The sequence below is a fragment of the Pempheris klunzingeri genome, chromosome 22 (assembly GCF_042242105.1).
Source record: "Pempheris klunzingeri isolate RE-2024b chromosome 22, fPemKlu1.hap1, whole genome shotgun sequence".
Classification (NCBI taxonomy): domain Eukaryota; kingdom Metazoa; phylum Chordata; class Actinopteri; order Acropomatiformes; family Pempheridae; genus Pempheris; species Pempheris klunzingeri.
The window spans coordinates 12621477-12646460 of record NC_092033.1 but is presented as its reverse complement, the minus strand read 5'-3'; the positions used below and the strand labels follow the sequence as shown (position 1 = coordinate 12646460).

The window sequence follows — 24984 nt, the reverse complement described above, 5'->3', positions numbered from 1 at the left end:
TTGGGCCAAAGTGTTAAGGTCAGAGAGCAGAGTAAACACAAATCAAAGTGTCTAGTTCCTGCTCTGTGCCTTGATCCTCCTTTCTGATTGTGACAGGCATCTTAAATTAATTTATTTCAGTCAGAAGCCATCAGTGTGAGGGCAGAGAGCACGCTTGCATAAAAGGGAGGTATTTAACGGTGGCTATGGATATTTGCAGCTGCAATGCTGAACATACTTCAATTTGAAAAAGAAAAACAGACAAAGAAAATATATTATTTATCATCATGCTTGTCTGGCTGTCTGCAACCCTGTCTACATCAAGGAACAACAACATCAAGGAAATTCTGGAGCAAAAGCCACCGGTGACCTGACATCAAGGTGAGGTTAACACCCACTCATCAGGGAAGTCACTACAACAACAACACAGACGACAGCATCATCTGCAGCAATACGGAAAGAAAACACAGCAAAGGTTAAAATGAGGCAGACAAGACTTGTTCAAAAAACACGGGGAATCTCTGATGATCCAAGTTGGCGTCATCATCTAAAGAAGGTGCAAAGGCCACAGAGGGATGCAGATCTTGTTTGTTGTTGGGCAGGTCGGACGCCAGCCAGACTGACACGGTGACACAAGCCTGCAATGTCCAACAGCGTGCAAGATTTAACTAACTCCAAAGAAAAAGCTGAGTAGAGGAAAAGGACAAAGAGTCACTGAAAGCCAAACTTCAAGGTGTCTCATGCAACAAAGACACAACAGGCTCCTCGCCATGTGCAGCACTGTGTTCGTCTTAGCTGCGGGACAGCGACACTATTTTTTGTTTGACACTATAGTGGCCATATCTTTCAGCTCTAATGTGAACACCCGTTAACACCCTTCTCTTTCCAATTATTATTCTTGCATTTGAAATCCAGTGTGCTGGTGAACACAGAAGCAAAGCAATGAAAAACACATAATTGTCCTGGCACTGTTTGCGCTGCGTGTCCTCTATCGAGGTGTGCCAGCAATGTCAAGACTGACACGTTGTAATTGCTTGCTGAAGCTTTTGCCTGCAAATACAGAACGTCCAGGAGATTCTGTAGAGCCTCTGTAAATACTGGATTCAAAACGCCATCGAAACAAAATGTTCTGTTTGCCACGTTTCAAAAGTGAATTTTCACTTTTTACATCTTTGATGTTTCGTACTTTTACACAATTTCTTTGTGTTTAATCTAATTACAATCTGCATTTGCTGTAAGTGAACCTGCTTTATTTCAGCTCCTCTAAATGCATCCCCCAGTGGAGAGGTGTCTGTCAAGCTCATGATAAGAACCGAAGGAAGCCGGTATAAGAGGTTCTACATTAGAGGTGTTTCTTGCCATTTGCTGGAAATGGAATTGCTTTGACGGAATATATTACCCTCAGTCATCCCAGTACGTTTAATGGTAGTCAGGTTTTGTACGTAAAAATAAATACTACTGATGAACGCAGGCGGTATTTCCAGAAATTGTTTTATGTCCAAATGTAAATATTCTTTCCACTATATATCTACTCAATGCTTTGATGGCTTTTATTTTACTGTTTCTAATGCTTTTGAAAATGTCTTTTGTAGATGCAAGGTTTTTCCAAAGAAATGGTTTAGCAGAGGCCGTAAATCACACAAGGTGGAAGGCTGCATTAGAAGTGGGATCCAACTCAAATGTTGCATCAGCAGGCAGTTTAACTTTACTTTGCTGCTACAATGCAGGATTTTCACAGAAATTAGTTCCTTTATGTGTGTTTATGTCATTGAGTGCGCTGCCTTGAAATGATCACTGGTTTATTGAGAATAAAAAACTATGTGAACGGATCAGAAATTAAACTAAGTTCTCTATATATGACTGCAAAAGAGACTGAGCCTGAACATGTTCACTGGTGTTGTCATTACTACAAATACAGCGGCTCATAATGACCAAACAGGACAATCATTTGGCCAAAAGAGCTACAAAAATCTAATCAAAGTGGTAGGTTCAATTGCAAAGGGTGAGAATGTTATTTTTCCACAGTATTGCCTACAGGTGTGCATGAGATGACTGCACTGGGGATTGGGATCCCACATGTCCTACGAGACTCAACATAAATCTTGCTGGAGCAGTTTAAACTTTGCTGCGGGCACATTGCAGGAGCAGGCGGGAGAAAGAAATCCAACTGGAGTGGGATTTCAAAAAAATAAGACTCTCACGACTCTAGAACATTTATCGTCGGTCGAAAGCACAAACTTACTCAAGGATATGCAAGTTATAGTCCTATTTTGCTACTTAAGTTAAATGTAAAATTAACTAAGTTGGACTTCAACTGGAAACACACTGAGGTGTCTTTCTGTTTCTCCACTGACGTTATGTGTTGCTATGATTAATAACCACAAAGTCAAGTTATCATATGATCAAATACTGGTATCTCATGACTCAACAGGACCCTCCTTTATTACATATACAGCGTTTTACTGTGTGCAGTCGTGCATCTGCTTTACGTCATAAAAGTGTATTGTTTGTGATGGTGGCACAGGCTATCATTATAGTATCAATATAGTAATATTACAAATTAGTAAAACTCAGAGCAAGACACAAATGAAATGGAAAAAACAGCATTTTGAGTGGAACATTGAAAGATCACTCCGTCCAATGTTGTGTCCATGTGAAACATCGCCTTGGTAAACACAATACACCACACACACAGTCACACACGAGTACATGCAGAAAGACACTCCAGCTTCAAGGCACGAGCTTGATAACAGGTAGGTGCTTTTCTCGACTGAAGCAGGTTTCAGGCTCCTTTGTTGGGAATAGAGGCTTAAAGATCAAGGCTTCATGAGTTTGGCAGTTCAGAGCCACATATTTATTCGATTTCAAGGGTTCAACTGCATTCCTGGACTGTTCCACTGAGCTGTGAGCTGTGTTTTTAATACTGTGTCCTTTTGAAGAGCGACATTCTGTGGCCTATGTGCAATTTTTCAAACAACCATGGTGGTGAGTGTGTGTGTGTGTGGGGGGGGGGGGGACCTCTGTATCTATCTAGCATTGAGGCAAGTCTGTCTAAAGTGGAAAATTAAATCAATCCGCTGGTGATGAAAATATTTTCACTTCGGCCTAAATTACCACATAAATCCTCACATGTCTTGTTCTAATAAATCCTATTTGCTTTCATTCAGGGGCGACACAAGTGCCAAGAGCACCACTGAAGTTCAGGACAGATTTTTTTTTCTTCTTGCAGTTCAGTTTGTGTTTGTGAAAATTAAGTTTGTCCTCTCCATGGTAAGAAATGAGGAGTAAAATAGCCAAACAAAACACTGGCGAGACTCAAGAACACCATCCTGTTCAGCCAACATTCCTGTCTGAAAGTTTCACTTTCCTTCTTGACTGAAACGGGAGGAAATTATGTTTGTTCATCGTTCCTCAAGTCCAGGTTGGGTTACGCATGGAAAACCAGCTTGTCTGATAACAGTGATGTTGATCAGGAGAAAACAGCTTGAGTGAGATCCATGGTGACATAACACAGAGAGGCAGTGCGTGAAACCTGTTACATCGCGGACAAAATCAGTCTGTTGGTGTGCATTCACTCATACAAACATCACTGAAGCTTATTGTCCCTCATGCAATAAAACAGCAGAGTGAGCAGAGGACGGTGGCTGCGTCAAAAATGATATCTCAGACAGCGTCAGTCACATTTTTAATGGACTATAACTGATATTGATATGGAGACATAATTGTAATAAATTGTGATGTATAACACAATAATTGGCTTGGTATTGAAAACATGAAACTGGATGACCTGGAGTTGCTACATTCAAAGGTCCAATGGCTGGTCCGACTGAAACTCAACTGCTTGTACTGGGATAATTGAGCAGAGATCGGACTTATAGCTCAATTTTAATTGTTCGGGTCACAGTTTGTTCGGAGGAAACACTGTTCACAGCTTTATTTGTGAGTGTTTTTTATTTTCTATTTAAATAAAATGCAGAATAAAACTAACAATTGAGGATTGTATAAGAAAATAATAGTTTTTTCCCTGAAGGGGGGGCTGCTCTCGTGGCGACCTGGAGCAGGTGTTGCGATGGCGTGCTGTCTAGTTTACTTGCTTAACATGTAACATGGTGGACATTTGATGATTTATGCATCTTGCCTGTGGTTTCTGGTGTTTCTTTTTTACCAGCATGTACACCGTAAGTCCCCCCGGGGTATGTGTGTGTATGTGTGTATATATATACACACATACACACACACACACACTCTCTGACTGGCCCATTCATGATGCTGCAATTGCATAAGTCGCATAAGTCCCATTTTTATGCAACTTAAACAGTTGATGGATCTACTGGAGTTGGATTACTGAAGTTTTTTTTTTATGTATTCAAAGAAGTGTCACACAGTGGGCATATGCTCACAAATCAGAATTTCACCGCCCAAAACAGAAGTAAAAGGTGGCAAGTGACAAAGTAAATTTTATTCAAGCACTTCACCAAAATACAGTTTTCATGTGCCTGTAGGTTAGTGTTTTCATATCATGCAACGTTATCCGTCTAATCCACCGCATTTCCAAAGTAAATATTGTACTTTGAGCTCAATTTACATGCATGGATTAATAATTAAGAATACAACAAACTGAATGGGGCCGTTGTTTGTTTTGATTTCTTTTTGGCAATGTGTAAAATGGTTTTGAAGAGTGCTCTGTAAGTTTCATGTAAGGTTCATTAAGTAAGTTTTGCTACTAAGCCATATATTCTTATCACTTTTATGTTTTCATTTAATTTGACTTTTCCCGAACAGAAGCAGACAATTAAAGAATAAATGTATCTTGACTTTGCTTTTATTTCTCCAGATTATATTGTGCCAGTTGCTTTAAAGTTGCTTTGTAAATTATTTCTTAATCTTAACAGATTCAAAATCTGAATCTTCCCCCACAGAGCACAGTACAGACTAGCGTTCAGAAGAGTGAGACACAAGTATAACAAATGTGTAGCAGAATCTAAAATAAATCAGAGTGGGAAAATGGAGAGCGCGGTCTTTAAGTAATTCTACTTTAATGAATACAAACAGACAGGCTCCCAAATGCCTAATCATGCAGAGTGGCCTGATTTGGGCTGACTCGGAAATTCCCCAAAGTCATCAGCAAACACACAGGAATGTCCGACAAATAGGTTACACATTAGACACACAACTTCACAATGTACACTCACCCACTCCTCTAATCCACAAGTCTCTTACTTAACACCCCCTGCTGTGTGTGTTTGTGTGCGTCTGCGTGCTGTCAAACTAGCAAGACGCCCAGCAGCTAAGCACAGAAAGTCCCCAACAACCACACAACGGGGGGAGGCTTATTTCCAAAAAGCAGAAGCATGAAACCGATTATTGCTTATCTCCGCACGGCTCCATAAACTATTGGGATTAAAAACCCAAACCGTACATTTCTATAAACTGCATGTCAGTGACCGCAACACACACCAGACCGTGTTAATGTTCTCAGCATGACTGCTGGTAATGAAGAGGTAAAATAGGACAAAGGGAATTGTGACAGAGAAGAATGTGCAAATGAACTTAAATTAAAGGTGTAAAATTTCTGAGTGAAGACGGTTTGACTTGAACTTTCAGGGCAAAACAATGGCCTGAATCCAGGGTCAGATGAGGACAAAGCTATTCGCTCTGACTTTTTCTTGCTCCTGAAGAGAAAACAGTCTAAGTGGATTTGGTTAAATATTTACATGTGTTACGCTGCACACTGGGTTTGACTAGTTTATTCAGCCTTTGCAGCACCTGACTGATGTAGTTCCACAGCATCAATCATTTCTGCTCAATTTAGAGGCTTATTTTGGAATTTCAAGTTGACACAATAGGTGATTGATGCCAAACTCGTATGACCTAGATACGTACACACCTAGCAGTTAAACATTTACCACAAAGGCAGCAATCCTGTCACTCATGCAGTAGCAGGCAGGTGAGTAATGTTTAATGCAAATACTGAGTTCAGATGCCGAACCAAAACCAACAGATGGGTTTCAGTGGTCGCCCATGCTGAAGGTGACTACATTACCTTCAGTTGACCAGAGCTTTGGGATGAAGCTCACCAAGATCTCTATTGAGCTGTATTAAAGAGGGAGAGTGGAGAGAGTGAGTCTGCCCGCAGGCGAACAGACAGGCTTGATCTCACTTCTTCATGAGATGTGTGCAGGAGACGTCAGAGGCAGTCCAGGTTTTGCATGACTGTGCATTCCTGTGCATGCCGAGCAGGAGAGACGTTGTTCTTCAGTAATAATCTACAGTCTGCTCTACAAACTTCCTTAAGTCATACGTAAAGAGCAGTGACCTGGGTCAAAAGAGACTTTGAACTGTTTGCGAGTAACAGCAAAACTCACACAGTAAAATATCAAACAGAAAGGACAAGTGGTGCAACAGTGTACAAGTTCTGACTACTGTGAGATCAAGATAAATAACAAACAGAGAAACCTTTGCACAGTTGGCCCCCGAAATCAATTTTGTCAAAGGTGATGCAGATTATGATGAAGATATTGTGGACTTTTTAAACTTTCATTTTTCTTGGTTGGGCTACAAAATGCAAGTGCTACTGTGAACAGGCAAAGTGTTGCTGTCCTGATTTAACGTCAGCTGGAAAAAACAAACAAACTATTCATTGAAATTATTGAACATTTATAAAAAATAAAATGGAAGACAAAGGAGGTGTTGATGCTTTGGAAACACTATCAACTGGATGTAACTGTGTCTGTGAAGCATCTGTTAATTTACAGTTTGCAGCAATCAAGAAGACACAGGTCTTCTTCTATGTTGATTTGCAACACAATGATGGCTGCTATGATGCAGTAAGATATATTGACTAATTTATAAACAGCATAGTGAAATCTCTGATGGTCGACAAATTTCATCATCAATTGACAGTTTTGATACTCTGTACAACAGTCACATCTTGAACAGTACCAAAAAAGTACTGAGGGCTGATACTCTCCCCTAGACAACAACAAAGGGAGACTGTGAGCTGTGTCACTAGTGGTTAACTAGCCAGTGGGCCGACTAATATTTCCTTCTCACAGCCTCTTTAGCTCTAATCCAGTGATTTGATGCCATCTGACAGAATAATGGACGCTCACCTAGCCAGGGGTCACTTTAATGGGAACTGGAGTTTATGTAACAATCCTACAAACTGAACGAAACCACGTGCTACGGTCCATTACGAGGGTGCTGCGTGTTTTATGAAGTGTTGAGAGACCCCAAGGTGCTTGTATAGAGACAGGCTGAGCCGGTAACGACTTTCATGTAGAAGCAGACAAGCAATGCTTCCTACTTCTTCCCCTCTTTCCTCCTCCTTTGGAATTCCCTTAAATTTCACGGACCAGCTCAACTGGGACTTTTTTTCTTCCTTCTATTAGTCACTCTTTTGAAACATTTCCAGTGACAGTGGCCTTCGTAAACAATCCTGAGTTCGTTCCAATAAGTCAACCCAACAAAAAGGTCTTCTTGGGATTCTTGGGATTGATACTTTTGGCCTGAGAAACTTCACTTTGAGAAACACGTGTTTTAATTAAAGAGTTTAGCATTCCTGTTGTTCAACCAACAAGTGAAAAGAGGGAAACAAAACACCCTGCTTAAATAGCTCCTTGCTTACCTAAGTGCATGATTAAATCCCTGTGGTATTTACTGTGATGATGTGCCCTTGTTCGGAGAAGGTTTTAACAGCAAGTGAAACATGCTCCGCACCATGCAAATTAACATTCTTTTGCACACCAGTGAATTAACAGTCTATTTAGTTATGATAAACAAACAACTGTGAGGACTTAGGAGTGCGGTAATTCACAAACTGTATGACTAGTTATGTCTTAGTCTTAATCTTTCACTTTCACTTTTATTTCACATTATACATTTGCTTGTTTCAGCTTCTCATTAAAGCTGCAGTTTATATATACACGTCCATCAAACGTAAATATTCTACATTTCTTCTACATTATTTTGAAAGCTTTTCCCCCAAAGCACAGCTTGTCATATTTGGGTTCTTTGGAAGCTTTGAGATCTCCACTAGAACTTAAAATGAAGGCCAGAGAGTTTGGCTGCAAAGCATGAGGTTGTACTGACTGTCCTAAAAGTGAAGAAGTGGTGTTTAAAGGACAGAGCGTGATATTTTTGCATAAAATGAAACAACCCGCTGGATTTAGAGAAAAAATTAGGCTAAACAAGGACTCCTCTTGTCTGTTATGTCCTCCTATCACCAGAGTGTTCACTGCCTCAGAGGCACAGTCTGTTAAACCTGTTGACCCCTTCAGTGACTTGCAGACAAATAGCTGTGAGGGGCCAGCGGACTCCACACTCCCCAACAGCAGCAGCCTCTGTGGGGCATATCCAGGCATCCACATGAAACAAAGTTCACACTGCCTGGTTGGAAAGTCTGACCGCAGCCTCATAACTCACCAAAGTCATAAAAAGCAGCAGAATGAGCGACATGAATCACCATCGCGCCGCGTGTGGCTTGTTGCATAAGCATGTTGTGAGCCGGTCAAAGGTCAGCATCAACAACAATGCCCTCCAGTCTGAGGCAGCGAGCTGAGGTGAGAGAAAGGAGACACCTTCCTGGTGCGCAGGAGGTGGTATTGATTGATGCTATGCAAAAGTGTCTTTCTTCCAGTAAAGCAAGAAGCTTTTATCAGGCCATTGTAGCCTCAACAGGCCGAAGATTGGGTTCCCCTGATGCTCTGAAATCCCGCTCAACAGCTATTATGCTGCAGAGAACGAGCGGGGACATAATCCCCAGCATCTCTATTCACACCTGTCCACTCATATTCACATCACAAAGGGAGTTTGTGTGAGAGAGTCCTCATTTGCATAGTTTGGTCCTCTTTATATGCAACAGGAGGAGAAAGGGATAACATTTGACAAAGGGAATAAACATCTGCCGTGCTGCGAGTTTTTGCATTTTTATGTTTGTCTCAGATTTCTTTCTTTGCTTGCAGAATCTCAGTTCATGAGATCTGAGCGATGAAGCTCTCACCATTCAAGTGGGTTTAGAAAACGTGAGCTGTCGTTTAGTGCTGGTTAGATTAACTTTAGTTTTAAATGTTGAAGCGTCGGATGTAGTAAAACAATAAAGTATCAGGGTTGGATACGTCTTCTGTGAAGATAAAGTGCGGAAAAATAAGGACGAAAAACAGATAGCAAAATGTCAAAATAATGAAAAATGTCTGTAATAATGTTGTCAAACTGTTTTTGATGTAAAATACTATACATTATGACATTTGTAATAAGACGACTGTGATGAAGCCGCTGAAGGAGACCACAGGAGATCACGTCAGGATTGGCTAATGGCTGTTATGACCTCACTGACCTCCAGCGTGACATCCACAGGAAAGACGCCGACATAGTGAAGGTGTTATTTACAAAACATGGAACATAGGGAAGTCTGGTTGTAAATACCGCTGTAAGCACACATAATGCGAATATTATCATCGTCTGTGTTTGAGCAGACATGTCCCTAACTCCTCCACATCAAGTAGAGCTATCTTTTGTGCACTAATTGGGTTATCTCAGCAGTTGAGGATGAACCCAGTTTAGTTTCTGGCTGGAGGGACTCTGTCGCATTTAACAGGATTAAGCTTCTCCATCTGATCATCAGTAATGGAAGATGACAGCAACAATACAATCTATCATCGGTGTTGCCAGTAGCGATATGCCAAGCCTATCGTAAAAGATCTAAAATCCTAAAGATTGTATCGGGGCTCATCCGGGCGTATCTTATGAGGATCACTGTTATACTGCATATACAAGCGAAAATGAGTGTGAATGCATTTTGTGACCCTGAGTTGACACCCAGCAGTTTCTCATATTTAGCCGGTGTTGCCTGCATCTTCCGCCAGTTGCTTTCGCTCGTTAAAAAATCACAAACGACATCAGCAGCAGATCAAATCAGTTGTCGCTAATTACTGCTAATTCCACGAGTAACTTGATGACAGGCCAAAATTAAACGTGTCTGTTGTTGGGTGTGTTTTCTCCCTGCAGCCGGTGTCAGTGCTCTGCCAAAACATTTGTGAGGGAAGAACCTCTGCTCTGTAACACCACTACACTAACAAACTGATACCTCTTCCCTGGCTGAACAAATACGACTTCAGGTTACCTTTTATTCATATCAGATCAATGATTTAGCTTAACCACTATATATCACTATTTTCAGCATGTCATCCTAGTTTCTGATATACTGACTGCTGCGTTACTCAAACTGATAAGACACCTGCTCACAAGAAGGTTACCAATCAGAAACTTTTCTACCCATCTATGACAGTACTCCAACTAGTGTATACTTAAGTTTTTCATAACCCAGTTAAGGGCTTATCCAGATAATTGAGCCACTCCAAAAGCCTGATCATAATCAGGCTAATGGTGGGCATGCAAATGTACTCAATTTAAGCCACAGATAGGGAGCTGACATTCCTACAAACTGTACCAAGACCACATCCCTCCGGTTGGGATCAGAGACTTTCAACTCTTTCTCTCTGCCTTATTCGCACAAATCAGCTCACCACTTCATCAGATTATCTCTCAACTCCCCCCGGTAATAGTTTGTTCGCTTACTTTACTACATAATCAGCTGCCTATGGGCTTGATCTAACTGGCACAGCCCAGCGTGCTGAAACCCTGCATTACAGCCTGGCATGTGACCAGCTTTCAAACGGCTTTGCTCGGCACTGCTGAGCACCTAATAACAGGATGTGGAGCGCCAACTGATGAACTGGTCAAACTCCAAGTTGTGCTGCTCCGAAGGCACCCAGACCCCGGTGCCTTCGGAGCAGAGAGGGGGATACGGGAAGCAGGGTGGTTATGGAGCACTTCTAAAAGGCGTCACACCACCATCACTGTGATAATTCAATATGATTCCAATAACTTCAGCACAATTTGAGTGCTTTTTTTTCGCGTGTGTCTGAGTGTACATAATCACAGTACTGGCCAAGAGTGCTTGTTGGCAGACACAGCTTCATATCAGAGTTCCTGCATGTGTCTGAACCACAGGAATAAGGCAAGTGTGATAATTTACATTGAGTAACAATGAACGCCCCAACAAACACACCTCCACCACCAGCCAGCCGACAACCCCTCCCTCCAACATCTGAAAACTGCTTACATTCCTCCTGCTTACAGAGGGTCGATTAAACCAGACATGCTTATGAGTGGAATTTGGAGACTTTTGGAAAACGAGCTGCTCTTCGATTTGAATTATTTATGCTCCTAAAGCACTCAGAATCCAAAGGGATAATGTGTTAAAGTGAGAAAATATTGTCAACATGGTTTCAATATGTCAAGAGGAAAGATGGCTGAGAGACATATAAAGCTACAAAAGATACCTACCAACCCTAAAATGGATATTCACATCAAATGTAACACTAAAATACAACAATAACAATCTAAAGGAACCAATCTTTGTAGCCTCGTAGCAAAGATCACCCAAACTGACCCCTGGAAGTCCCTCAGTAACTGGACAACTTGATCTTTAATAGAGGACTGCTGAGTAACGGGATGAAGACAGAGCGTCTTGTTACTTTATCTACATGGCTGTGGTGTTACAGCTGAAAACTACATGGAGCATAATCACCATAACACCCACTAACTTTGTTCCAGACCACCACCAGTCGGACCACTACACCAAACGGGCCTGTCTTATCAGCTGTGAGATGATCATATATGTAGTGGTATCTGCGCACATGTCTGCTGATAATAAGAAACTGTAGCTCAGACATGCCAAGAGAATACTGGTAAAGGGATAAGAGGGATACATTAATCCATAAAGACACATTGGACTTCTTTTAATGTTCTTCATCGTTCAGTTTTGCTTATTTTAGATTTTTTTCCATCTTACTTTTGTGCAATATTTATGTTTTTCGTGGGGTTTCCACTGAAGTTTACCGTTTCTAACTTACTGTTACACAAGTCGAGTCCATTAATCACTTCACTCCTTAGATCTATTTTAATGTTTGATTCATAATTTAAATAATAATTCAATCTATCAAGTAAGAAATAAACAAAGATTCGCTTGTGTCAGCTTCCCAAATGTGAGGAGGGGCTGCTTTTCTCAGTTTGATATTGTTGTAAAGTGAAAAAAAATCGGGATGTTGATTAGATAAAACAAGCAACTTGAGGACAATTTAATGGGCACTGGAAATTTGTGATGGACATTTATTCCTTCTCTGTGACAATAACTTTGGTCATAAGTCTTAACTCTCTTAATTAACTAGATTTAGTTAATCTATGTTATGTGTCATGTTAAAAAAAAAACAAATAGCAGCTTCTAAATAGTCAGAGCTTTTTAACTCTCAAATATCAATATTGCTTTCGGCCTCAGAAACACACACTATATCTTAGACAGCCACCTCCATCCCAGCATCCATCCCAGTATCACCCCACAGTGAATGACTGGACTCCTCACCCCCCTGTGGAGATGACAGCCAAGAGAAAAATGTGCTTCCACACTAGTATGATAAGCTGGACTGACGCACCTCGTTGGATGGTATGCTGACAACACCTGTTGATCTCCTCTTTTCCCTCAGCTTCCTCTTCTCAATCTGCCCTTTGCCCTTCCTGGCACTGGGACCCGTGCTGTTCTTCTCCTTGACCTTGCTGGGTGACGGACTCTCCTTGTCACTGTCATTGCAAGCCATGGGGCTGGAGTCCGGGGAGGCACACTGGGCCTTCTCCGTCTGAGGCGGGGCCTTTTTCAGGTTGCTCCCCGGGGTGGCTGTGGGTGCAGCAGGGTGGGCAGGGTGAGCAGGGTGGTGAGTTTCCTCCTCGGGTCTCTTGAGAGCGGAGCCGGAGGAGGACCGAGCCACCACGTAGGAGGTGGGGAGGCAGTTCCCGGCGGAGGCGCTTCGGTCCGGGTTGCCGTTGTTGGTGTGCTCGGTGCCCGGTGGAGCAGCGTGGCGGCCGCTGCTGTTGCTGGTGCTGTTGGTGTTGCTGGCACCCAAGGGAGCACCAGTGGCCGCGGCAATGTCCCCCAGCATTTTGGCTCTCATTTTCTCCCGTTTAGCCTTCCACTCCTCCAAAAAGTCCGTGGCTGCGTTTGACTTAAATCCGCCTGTGGCCATGATCCCTTTTTAAGTCCCTCAGGTTGGTGGAAATTAACTTAAAGTTGAAGTAGATTTGAACTTTCAGCTCTCAGCTCTCGTCCTAATGGCACCGCATTCCTCAAGTGATTAGCCCGGGTGCTGTTGACAGGTAGGAGGGAAATAAATTCAGCCTCACGACAAACAAAACTTTAAACTGTCTGTTTCTAAAAACCTACATCAGTTTTTCCCCCCCGTGCACGAACACAACGCTGATAAAAGCAGGTACTTAAAGTTTGCTTCAGGCTTAAACTCCTAAAAGTCCTCCACCTCCTCTCGTGTCTGCAATGACTTTTTCCTCCAGTAAAAACTCACTCAAAGTGCGCGAAAGTTGACGGAACACGACCAGGAGTGTGGGTTCAGGTGGAGACTCACCTGTGTGGAGCTCTCTCGGTCCCTCGGCTGCTCTCCTCGCTCTCACCAGGTGAATGGCGCTTGTCTCGGGCTCTGGGAGCCGCTGCGCTCGTTCTGCCCCTCCGGCACGCCGGGTGAGCCCGACAACAGCCGAACACCTCCGAGTGAAGCCGAAGCGGCTGTGGGGCTCAGGCCGAACGTGAAGTTGTTGTAATAGTCCTTTATATTCCCTCAGGGACGTGCGATTTAAGGTGCTTTTAAAAAGTTTGTGCTCTTCCCTCAAAGACAATGATTTACACATCAGAATATATTTAAAATGTATTTAATTACAGCAAAGATTAACATACTGCAAACAATACTGCAATATAAAGGTACTTTATTAGAGGAGAAGTCTAATTAGAGCAAAGTAATGTGCTTAAAGTATCATAATTAAGTACATGGCCCCTGCTATTATATACTATATTACTGGATTATTATTCCTGAGGCATTGATATGTAATTTGGTGCCACCACATTATGGTGCCATGGTCCAGGCCTAAAGGGATTGTGGGATACAACAAGGTCATACTTGAACTCTTTACTGGACTGTGTGTGTTTAAATTTTCTAATTTCCAACGTTCTTTTGTGTGCACACATGTTGTTTGACGTTCTTTTGTACCTCATTTGTACATATATCATACATACATACATATATAACAATGTATGCATTTTATGTCCCATTTGAAACTATAGGGAAAATATTGATAAAAAAGAATATATATACACATATACATATTATTATCACTGTTATGATTTAGTATGGGGCAGTCAGAGAAATGTTAACTATGTTAAAACATCGTGGTCCTCAAAAAAAGTAGGATTTTTAGTTAGGGCTCCTTCATTACTGTTTTTTTTTTTATTTGGCGTATTGAGTGAATCATTTTGTACAGTTATTAATAACATTATAGAGTGCCGGATGATCCAAATACGGTACACGATGACATGTTTTTGGTCCTTGAAAACTTCTTGACATTTTATAGATTTAATAAATACAAGCAACAGAGAGATTAACTGATAATGGAACTCGTGGTTAGTTGCAGCTCAGCGTGGGTGTGTGATAAGTATGGTGTCCTTGCAAGTGTACAACAAGTCAGTGTCCTTTCCACACATGAATGTCATGTAGAAACACTTCCTTTTATTTAGGAGTGAATAAATGTTCTGAAGGACACCTCCAGATTTTTTTTTTTCACACTCTCACAGTGTGGTAGAAGTTCGAGGACCTTGAAAACAGCATTTCAGCAGCGAGTTCAGTGGTGAATTTATTCCATCAGGCACAAATGTGTGTTTTTAAAAGACTCCAGCTCACACGGGCAGCACGGTGTCACTGATTTTTAGCCTTCAATGGGCCTTTGATAATTGCGCAGCTGGAGTGCAACATTTCAGCAGAGGAGGGTTTGTCGATGATTGAGCTCTCCCACGCAGATCTCACAGACCGGCTCCCTTAGGTGCCGGATGACTCAGAGGAGAACCTTCGTGTTCGTGCTCATGTACGCACTCAATTCCAGCTAAAGCGAAGGTTGAAGACAATATAAGAAGATTGACAAGTAGTTACTAAGAGCTGAAATCAACTGCACGCCTTAACACGTCTACCTGTATCCTCACAGGCCACGGAGACGGTGTCACCACGCTTTTATATCCACGTCCACGTCCGTCCAGAAGCAGCATAGTGCAGGCCTTTTCACAATGTCCTCGACATGTAACACACGTCTGTGGTACAGTAACCTGTGGAGCAAAGTGCTTTACATAAGAGAAAATAACACAAACCTATATGGTCTAATAGGAAAGATAAGTTTACAGACCTGGGCCGTATGTATCGAAGGTCAAAGAAATACTTTAAAAAATGCTCATATTACTTTAGTTCATTTCCATATCTGTCAATTTTAATGCCTTCTATCTACTTTTGTTCTACGAATGTTGGTTTCAGTAGTAGAAGCGTTCTGATCTAGATGTTAGATTAGTAATGTACTTCAAGTATCAAAATTAAAAGTAGATGGCCTCTGCTATTATGTACTATATTATTCCTGAGGCATTAATAGGTAAACAGCATTTTAACTTTGTAGTCGGTTGATGGGGAGCTGATTTTAACAGTTTTATACACTGTTGGGTAGTTAATTCTACAAACAATGCACAAAGCATCATATTTTAGAGGCCCGAGTGTGTTAAACTTAAAATTAAAAAAAAAAAAAGAAGCAGCATGAAATAGAAATACTTATATATATATATACTTAAGTAAAGTACAAGTGCCTGCGGGCTGTTTTAAAGTAACTGTACTGTGTCCCTCTCCATGACTGCTTAGTTTTTTGCTTTGGGTGCATCATCTTTTGGAAACTAAATAAATATATATATACATATAGTACAAATATAGAACCTTCCTACGGGATACGAGGGACCCCGGCAGTTTTATGAGGCGCCAACAAACGACAAAAACTGTATCCGAGGACAGGAATTAAACTTTCAATCACAACTTTTAAGCCGACATTGACGAAAAAAGTCCTTTAACTGATCAGAAAAATGGAAATGTGAGCATCCGCAATCCGACAACAACTAAGAAACCTTAGTTGTTGCTGATCTGATGACTGACTGTGCGATAGGATGGAGGATCCACCAACATATCATCCTCTCCTCTTTTCAGCAGCACCGTCTCAGAGCCCCTCTGCGGCTCTCCTGTGCAATGATCCCAGCTCAGAGGAAACACAGTTAATCTAACACACTGCGAGTCATCGCTGCGTGCCGATGCAAAGCTCCACTGTAATAACTCTGCACGCCATTCCTGTGATATTCAATCCTTGTGCATTCTGCCATTACCTCACTGTGTGAGCAGGTTTCTCCCAACGCGGTGATTTAAACCCGCTATAGGTGCTTACTGTCAGAAACCTAATTTCATGCAAGGATAATAGCAGTGTAAGTTAACTGTGCTGAAAGATATGAGCCTTATGGTGGTAGATCTGTGCCCAAGGGTGCACTGACTTTCAGGCGAGTTTATCATTGATACGTACATTATTTTCCCAGCAAATATATATTTTTAAAAAAATGGCATTTGCGTGTCAGTGGGCTCATGTTAGTCCCAGCACAGGTCCAAATATGAGACACCCACCCACATCCCCACACTGGGGAGTGGGAGACCAGGCCTTCAGCCATTATCTCCGCATGTACCAACCCTGTTAGACTCAGGTCACGCTGCTGCATGTTTAGCATATTTCTGTCTGCTCTTGACCAGGAAAAAAACAATGAGGGGGCACGATGAGGGTTGTATAGCCGAGTGTTTCCTTCCATGCCAACACAAACTTTAGCTTCAAGTCCCGTTTCACATTCCAGTGATGGTTTCCCAAAGCATTGACTGGCCATGTTGAGAGTTTAGATGTATTCAAACTATCCTACACCCTCACCTGAAATCTGTACAATGCTTTTTATTGTCTTAATAAATGGCCGTAGTGTGCGTTTTGTAACCCAGAGCACGTTTGGGGTAAAGAGGAGAAATTGAACTGCTTGCCCGGCTGTAAAATGAACACCGCAAGTAACCAGAAATTTGTATTAAACACAACAGTGTGTAATGGCCACACTTGCGCTCACACATTTTCATTTGTTTGACAGTAATGTTTCAGTCAGAAGCTATTAGGTGGGTCATTTTGTAGCGAGGAGCTTACACACTAGGAGCTCACTCCCCCATGAAATTGTTTATCCAAGAGTAAGTAAGTATTCGAGAAATGTTTCTCCCGAGCCTCCCCAGATGTTGGGTTTGCACACAGCAAGTCTGCAGATACCCTCCACTGAGGTCAGGATAAGCGGGGAGAGGCTTGTGGAGAGATTTGTTGTGTGTTTTTATTAAAAAGTTTCATCAGTGTTCATGGTGTTACAGCGCGAGTGAAAATCTGTTGGCTCCAAAAGTAAACTCTAAATCATGCACACTTCATACACGACTGCTGGCATCACCGCCTGGGAGCTGCCTCCTATAACCAAAGGGAGAGCATGTAAGGCCTCTGCCCCCCCGATGATCCCGGATTCGAACCGTCGAGCTTCCTGTCACGAGCCTGCTGGGGTCAGACCCTCCTCTGCGTGCACGGCCGTGACTCAGGAGGTTTTGCAGTGAGCCACATGTTCAGCAGCAGGAAGGAAGTTAAGCAGAGGGACAACAGAGAGCTGAGGTGACACACTTCCTATAAAACAATGCACGCGCACTTGATAAATAAAAGCCTCCGCAGCTACAGGAGAGTAATTCAGCCCTCGGCCCTGAACCACTTCACAATAACCACCCTTATAAAGGTTTCTAAATGGTTCCTAGTAATTCTGTTAATGAGGTTCAAAGGTTTGTGTTTCATTAATAAACATTTGGAACACAGTTTTCATGCACAGACTCACAATGTGGCAAGATTCAGTCACTGCTGACTTCTACTGATGAGTTACTAACTAGCAAAAGGGAGCCTTGCTGTGAAGTATAAAACACAGCAGCATTTATTAATGACTTAATGAAGGCTGCTGATTGCGTGCTGATGGTGATTAAATGCCACTAACTTGGGTTACGCACTTGACGGGAATAAATGGTGGCTGACGGAGGAGTAACCAATGAAATCTGAGGCGTGACAGTTAAAGGTGTGTTTTAACAGCTTATTAATGAATTCTAAACCATTCCTGAAGCCTTTGTAAGGGTACCGTCGTTACAAACGGGATCCACTCCTCCGTCCAGCCCACAGGTTTGCCTGTTATCCCCTCTGTGACCTCCAACGACTCCCAGCACCTTCCCGGCACCATCTGCAGGGTGCCATCTGCTGATGATAATGCCGTGATGGTGGGTGACTGGGTGGGTCACCATGCCAACCTCCTCCCCTAGCTATGTGTGTGTGTGTTTCTAAGTCAACTGCACACACTGCAAAGAAAGATTTCCCCCTTTTTATAGAAAGAAAATAAGGTATTAAAGGGCCAGTTCTTCATTTTTTATATCATATACATTTGACATCTGATAAATAGCTAAAAAAACCTGTTGAAATTTGTGTCACTCAACAGATTATATTTGAGAGTAAAGGCTTGTTTATTAGATTGTGTTGTTTCCTAGTGTTCCTTCCCGCATTAAAAGACCTGCCCATTAATTTGGCAGTGATTGGATTAAATCCTTTGCCTGTTGTTCACGTTTAGACGATGGAGCGCAGTCCTCTGTGGGTTAGACCAGCTTAGCGGAGTCACTTCATAATTATCACAGTAATGTCATAATGTCACACTGGAGCACACACTCAAGTTCGATTTGGTGCATGAGCTTTGCATTCTGTCCTCTTTCCCAGCTCCTCCATCGGCTTTAAGGGGGATTAAAAGCACGAGTCGGCACTCCGTGGAGCGAATCAGCTCATTATTACTGAGATAATCCAACAAATGTATACTATTCTACCTTTCCTGAATCAATATAAGTAACTCTGGCTCTGTGTCTGCTTTCTACCACTAGTTTACTTTGTTTATTTTCATGGCTGATTATTGAATTAACTATGTAGCCTATACATTGTCTAAAACTAACATAAAAGGCCCATTGGAAACTCTCAGATCCCTACGTAGCACCTTCCAGCTGCTTCTTTTGTCCAACCGACAGTCCAATATTTAATATCACTCGTATAAAACAGAGAAAAGTAGCAGATGTGTGGAGCTGGAATCAGTTTCACCCTCATAAACACTTTAACTGCTCAGAATTGTCTATTAATTCTCAATCAACTGACTATTTGATCAATGAATGTGTCATTTAGCACTACAGTTTTCCTCCTCATGCCCTCTCCCCGTTTAACCTCTTGGATGTTCCCATGATGCATTACAACGCAGGGTACTAAGCGCCCTATAAATGCAGCCGGCGAGAGTAAGAGAGTAAGAGACGTCTCTGTATCCTCTTCTCTTGATGCAGCCGCACCAACCCTCAGTCACTCTTTTCTAGCCGAGCGTGTTTGTCTTTGTTCCAGCGACAGACTCGAGCCGTCACTTCATCAGGACGCCTCGATTTGTCATCGTTTGTCAACGGAGAGAGAGAGAAACCCCGCGGCTGTTTGTCCTCGGCGCCGAGGGGCTTTTGCTCATCCAGTGTGTCTAAGTCTAGTGTGTGCTGGGGGTTTAAAATTACACTTGGGGAGGAGGTTCGCTCGGCTTGCTGCACTTTACGGCGGGGACGAGAGGCAGATTAGGCCGTGATGGAAATAAAATGAGGAGAGAAGGAGTGTGAGTGTCTCTATGTGTGTGTGTGTGTGTGTGTGTGTGTGTGTGTGTGTGACAGCAGCTGCCAACGTCTAATTCCTTCTTTATGGATGATTTCCAACCTAGAAAAGCAAAGCACGTCAACTCACGGTGGAGCTGCTGTCATGAATCAAAGAGACTCGCCAGTGATCATGAGAATTTTAGTTTTTTTTACGGTCTCTAAAGCTCCTGCTGAAACTTATTACTGGACACATTTCTAGTGGCTCTGTGAACTACTGACAACTTCTGACTTACAGGGCCAAACCAGTGTTTCTTTTTAATACGTTTTATTCAAATCTACTACAAATCATGTGTACTTTACAGTTCTTTTTTAAGTCAGCTGTCACCACTATGAGCATATGGACATGTGCACTTTAAAAAGGAGGGAAAATTGCATGCAAAATTGATGATTTGGAAAAAGTGTCAGCAAACTTGTTTGATAAATGTGATCTGTAGTGAAAAGCCAGTAAAGGAACTAGAAGCTGGTTTGGATCTTATTTACTCAGTGAAATAAGAGTTCAGGTTGATCCTCGCGTTTAGGAAGGCGACGACACAAGCTGAGAGCGTCGAGCAAACGACAGGAACTCAAACCAGACTGTGATTACTGATCACTACGTTTTCACTGGGTCCCCTTTTCAAGGCCAGGAAACTGTCTGGAACATCTTCTTCTTTTCTGTCACTCAAGGCCTCCCGATGAAGACGTTCTGCCCGGGATGGTTGAGGAAGCACGTCCATGTCACAGCACAGACACAAACCAGACTCGCTCACCACACGCTGACGCAATGGAAAATAGGGAAGCCAGATGCTTTTGCATGACTCCGGGCAATTATGGGAGATACCACTGCTTATCCCCAAAGCTTAATCTGAAGATGGGAGCGCTCCATCCATCAGGGTTGAACAGCAAGTCACACCCAGTGAACTATTACTGATGACGCATGCACAAACTAAAGCTCACAGCAAAAGTGCTTCCACAATCCCCGTCAGAGAGAGAGAGGGGTCGGTCTTATTCTCTCTTGCTTTGTTTGATTCAAAGGCGCTGTTGCTATTGAAGTGTTTCAGTGTTACATTGAAATTTAAATGTGAGGGTGAATCCCACACAAAGACCCTGACGTCGCCCCGATCAGAGTTATATAAAGTCCTTCCACTCCAGTGAGACAAAGCGAGGAGCACCTGGCTGAGAGTGCAAAGCTGAGCACCATCTACTGGTGAGATGGAGCGCTGCAACGGAGAAGTGGCTCCCTGCCCTCTGTTATGAGAAGAGGAACATTTAGAGGCATGCTAGTATGAAGATGTGACCTTAAATCAGTTTTCTTTGGCGCACATGCCTTAAAGGGTCAGTTCACTCAAATGTCTTTTTATCTGCTGGTGCGAACACAAAGAGAAAAGTTGTATTAATGCTGAAAAATCATGTTCAAAGACTTTGTAGAACTATCTACCAGTAAAAAGTCCCTACAAAAACAATTCATGAAGTTTGATTATTCAGCGCAACAGGGACACTGTTTTTATCAGATCTAACTGCTGATTTATGTAAATGTGTTTTTTCATGCTGTGAGAACCGCAAGCAAAATTTTATTCACACCTTCAGTACTGGACTGAAGGTAGAAATCAGAGTTTAATTTTAAATATTATCCAGCCAGGAACGCCTCACTGAGATCAAAAATCTCCTTTTCAAGCATCCAGGCAGCAATAACAACTAGTGGCTGACTAAAATCATGATACATTTTGAACAAACCTTCTAATACAATTGCGTTCAAGGTTTCATCCTAGAAATCTAAACTAAACGGGACCTTAAAACAATCCAAGACCAATCCAGAATTACAGATTCTAAAATGACCCTAAAACAGGTGGATCTTACCACTAAAAGTATTTATATTATATCTAAATATTTAAGAGAAACATTTAGATAAAACCAGATGGAATAAGGAGACAGACATACTTGTCATGGCTGTCGAAACCATCGAAATAATATAGAGTATGATGAAAAATAATCAATAATCAGACGTGGGAACTTTACAATGTACAAGTTTATTTTTAATGAACTCTTCAGTGGTTGGTAGTCACAGCACAGCTTGCATGTATTAAGCCACACACCTATTTTACAAGATGACGGGAAAAAAAAGAAAGAAAAAAAAAAACCAACAAAACAAAAACAAAAAGTCTAAACCAGAGTAGATGGTCATCAGTCCATCTGCAGTGACTTTTTTTTCTTTTTAACTTCTTTTACTAAAATATCCTTAAAAGGCCACTGAAATGCATAAAATGGTTTCAGATGCATGAAATATTTGACGGTGGCGATTTGCTTTAACCTGACATCAAGACTCCTCACATGGCATTGACAGTGCATGTAGACATTGTAAAAAGGACTGGGTTAGCGATACCTAAGATATTCTTTTTTTTCTTTTTTTAGTGACAACACCTTGGCTATAATACTACAGCTTTAAAAAATTGGAAACAAAATTAAACAGCACTCTTCCAAGATACTGAATACAATGAAAGTGAAATGTAGTGAAGCGATTATTCTTTTATCTCACAATTATGTGAACACTTATTTTTAACTGGAAAAAAAAAAAAAAAAAAAAGAAGCACTGAACACTGCCAGCCGTCCCGTGTAAGAGAGAGGCTCTACTGTATTGTATCCAATGTCTTTAGACTATAAAAGTAAAATAATTAAAACACACCTTTTTGTCCTCTGGAATTTGTATACTTTTAATAGTAACAGACGGGAACCATAAACGCATGCCATGTGCTGGTCTCAAACAAATACATACAGGTATATACAGCATCACTCAGTACCTGCTAAAACAAAGTGAGAAATACAGAGTATAAACTGACTACACAACAAACTTAAAACAAAAAAAAAAGAAAAAAAAAAAGAGGAGGAAGGTGAGCGATGGAAGCGGTGGAAGAGTGAAAAAATCCTACTTTGTGATGGACTCATCATTAAAGCATTAAAAAAAAAAAAGAAGAAGAAAGAAATGCATATTGCACATACAGTGAAAGCTTAAATTCCACCAGGTCCGCCTCGTTTCGCTAAAGCGAGAATTCAAAATGTTTTTTTCCCTCTTGGAGGAAGACGCACAGAGGTACAAAAATGGGAGAGGGTGGGTGGGCGAGTGTGTGTGCGCGTTGGTGAACTGTGTGTGTGTGGAGGGTGGCGGGGGAAAAAAATAAAAATAAAACGGAAAAATGAGGGGAGACAGCGGCCACAGGGAGCTGATATGGGGCTAAAGTGGCGCTTTGAGGGGTGAGGGAGTGAGGTAGGGAGAGAGAGAGAGAGAGAGAGAGGGAAACTGCACAGCACACAACACTTACACAGGGAGAGGAAACAAAAAGAAAAATTACATCAGAGAGATTGTGGCACAAATAAAATCAGGTGTTGGATAATATCTGTTCTTCAGAGATAGGAGAGAGAGAGAGAGAGAGAGAGAGAGAGAGAGAGATAGGTAGGGGAGACAGAGAGATGTGAGTGTTTTTCTTTTTCTCTTTATGTACAACTAAGGCTTATTGGTTAAATAGTTTTCAGGCTTCCCCGCCCACAACGCTTTCATATGTGGATCACGCGACCCTTTTTCCTTCTGCTCTGTAAACTCAGCGGTTCTAACGGGGCAGCGGCCACACGGTCAGGTGGGTTATAGCGGAGGAGGTGACGCGGGGCTCGATGGATGGATGGATGGATGCTGCAGTGGTGGAGGAGCAAAAAGGGGGGATAAAGAGCTGGGAGGAGAAAAAGAAAAAAAAAAAAAAAACAAAAGAAGGAAAGGAGTCTTGTCTCTGATGTCTGTTGCAATTAATATCTAAATGTGCAATTCCATTAGTCACTGCCATGGGGGACCAGGGGGTGCAGAAGATGGGGCGGGGAGGAGGGGGGGGGGGTCTGTTCTACTTGGAAAGCTTGCTAATGACTCGAATGAGCGCTCCGTTCTCGTCCTTTAGTCGCTGGTTGTCTGCTTTCAAGTCTGGGAGCATCTGAAAGGAAATAAAAAAGGAAAACGGGGAGGGGAGGAGGAGACAAAGAGAGAAGCCTTAGACGAGTCCTGACAGACACTCGGCCATGTTAAACCAGTCAGACCGCTTTCACAAATGTGTTAATTGCAGCCTGTGTAAGCAATCTTGGAGTCACACAGCATCTCTCATGTTCTGTTTTCTCCTTTTTTTTTTCCATTAAAAAAAAAAAAAAAAAAAAAATTCACATCCTTGCTCCAAGTCAGGAGAGAGAGAGAGAGAGGAGTAAAAGCGGACACACCACAGGCCAAAGATCCTGAGAAAGCCATGCACGATCTGTACGGCTGCTCGCTGGCAGCCACAAAAATACACAGCAGAGACCAAAAAAAAAAAAAAAAAAAGTCACTTCTCCATTTGATCTAGTGACTAAACATTCAGAAAGTTACCCGGAGCCCAGCGGGTGTCAGGAGTAACTCGTTTTGTTTTGTACAAATAAGGAAGTCATGCTCAAAAATACTGTCGAGTCACGCTATCAGAGGGTTGTAGTGGCTGCTCAGAGGGTTAGCGGTGGGCTAGCAGCTTTGTTTGGTATATAAGGGCCTATGAATACTGAATCTGTTCCATCATAGAAATAGAATCAGTTAGCACATTAATGACACGCGTCTTTTGACACTCTACACTGGGTGGTATCGCAGTTTTTAGTTCGGTGCACACACTGTATGCCACTGTGTGGATTGAGCAAATCTAAACGCATTCTCTTTGGGATCTGGACTGAGAAATGTGGATAACCTTCAGATTTAGACCTTAAACATGCGTTAAGAGCAAGAAAGGGGAGGAAGTCGCCTGTTAACCTGTATGTAATGTTCACCTGTGCACATTAATCATTCATTTGAGAGTTAAGACTTTAATAATTCAAAGAGGAGAACATATTAATATCATTTTAGGATTCATGTCCTATTTTCCTCATGACACCTGCCGGGTTCCACAGTATCCAAGCTGGGGCTCTGTCACGTCTGATAGGCAGACAGCAACGACACCACAATGTTTCTGGACGTTTACAGTGAGCCACAAAGGGCGAACACGACACAAGACTTTAATAATTGGCTACTGGAAGGATTTGACTTGAATTTTAAGTTTAACATTTGCCAGATTGTAGTATAATATTGAACAAAACACTGTAAACTTAAATAGCTCTAATAAAATCATCCAAATCACTAATTTGGGTACTGGATGATTACAGATGTTAACTATGATATCATATACAATATAAACATAGGTTTAACTCTTTAATACACAAAATTGACACTCAAACAAAAGGATTTCAGTCCCCTTAAAAACAAACATTGCTCCCAGATGACAATCAACTGCTAGTTTTAATATTG

The 24984-nt window shown here is 41.9% G+C and overlaps 2 protein-coding genes across 3 annotated transcripts in view; both read right to left on the bottom strand.

Moving 5' to 3' along the window:
• Window positions 1-13070, bottom strand: part of pawr (PRKC, apoptosis, WT1, regulator) — a 62251-nt gene extending 49181 nt beyond the window's left edge. The window contains exon 1 of the mRNA XM_070853679.1: window positions 12471-13070. Within this exon, the coding sequence (XP_070709780.1) occupies window positions 12471-13055 (585 nt within the window). The 5' untranslated portion in view covers window positions 13056-13070. The remainder of the gene's footprint in view (window positions 1-12470) is intronic.
• Window positions 13071-21669: 8599 nt separating this feature from the next.
• The window catches only part of ppp1r12a (protein phosphatase 1, regulatory subunit 12A), a 48541-nt gene continuing 45226 nt past the window's right edge, over window positions 21670-24984 (bottom strand). The window contains exon 26 of one of the 2 annotated variants that reach the window (XM_070853537.1): window positions 21670-23626. In XM_070853537.1, the coding sequence (XP_070709638.1) occupies window positions 23540-23626 (87 nt within the window). In that variant the 3' untranslated portion in view covers window positions 21670-23539. The remainder of the gene's footprint in view (window positions 23627-24984) is intronic. The other variant, XM_070853538.1, reaches the window with a different exon arrangement.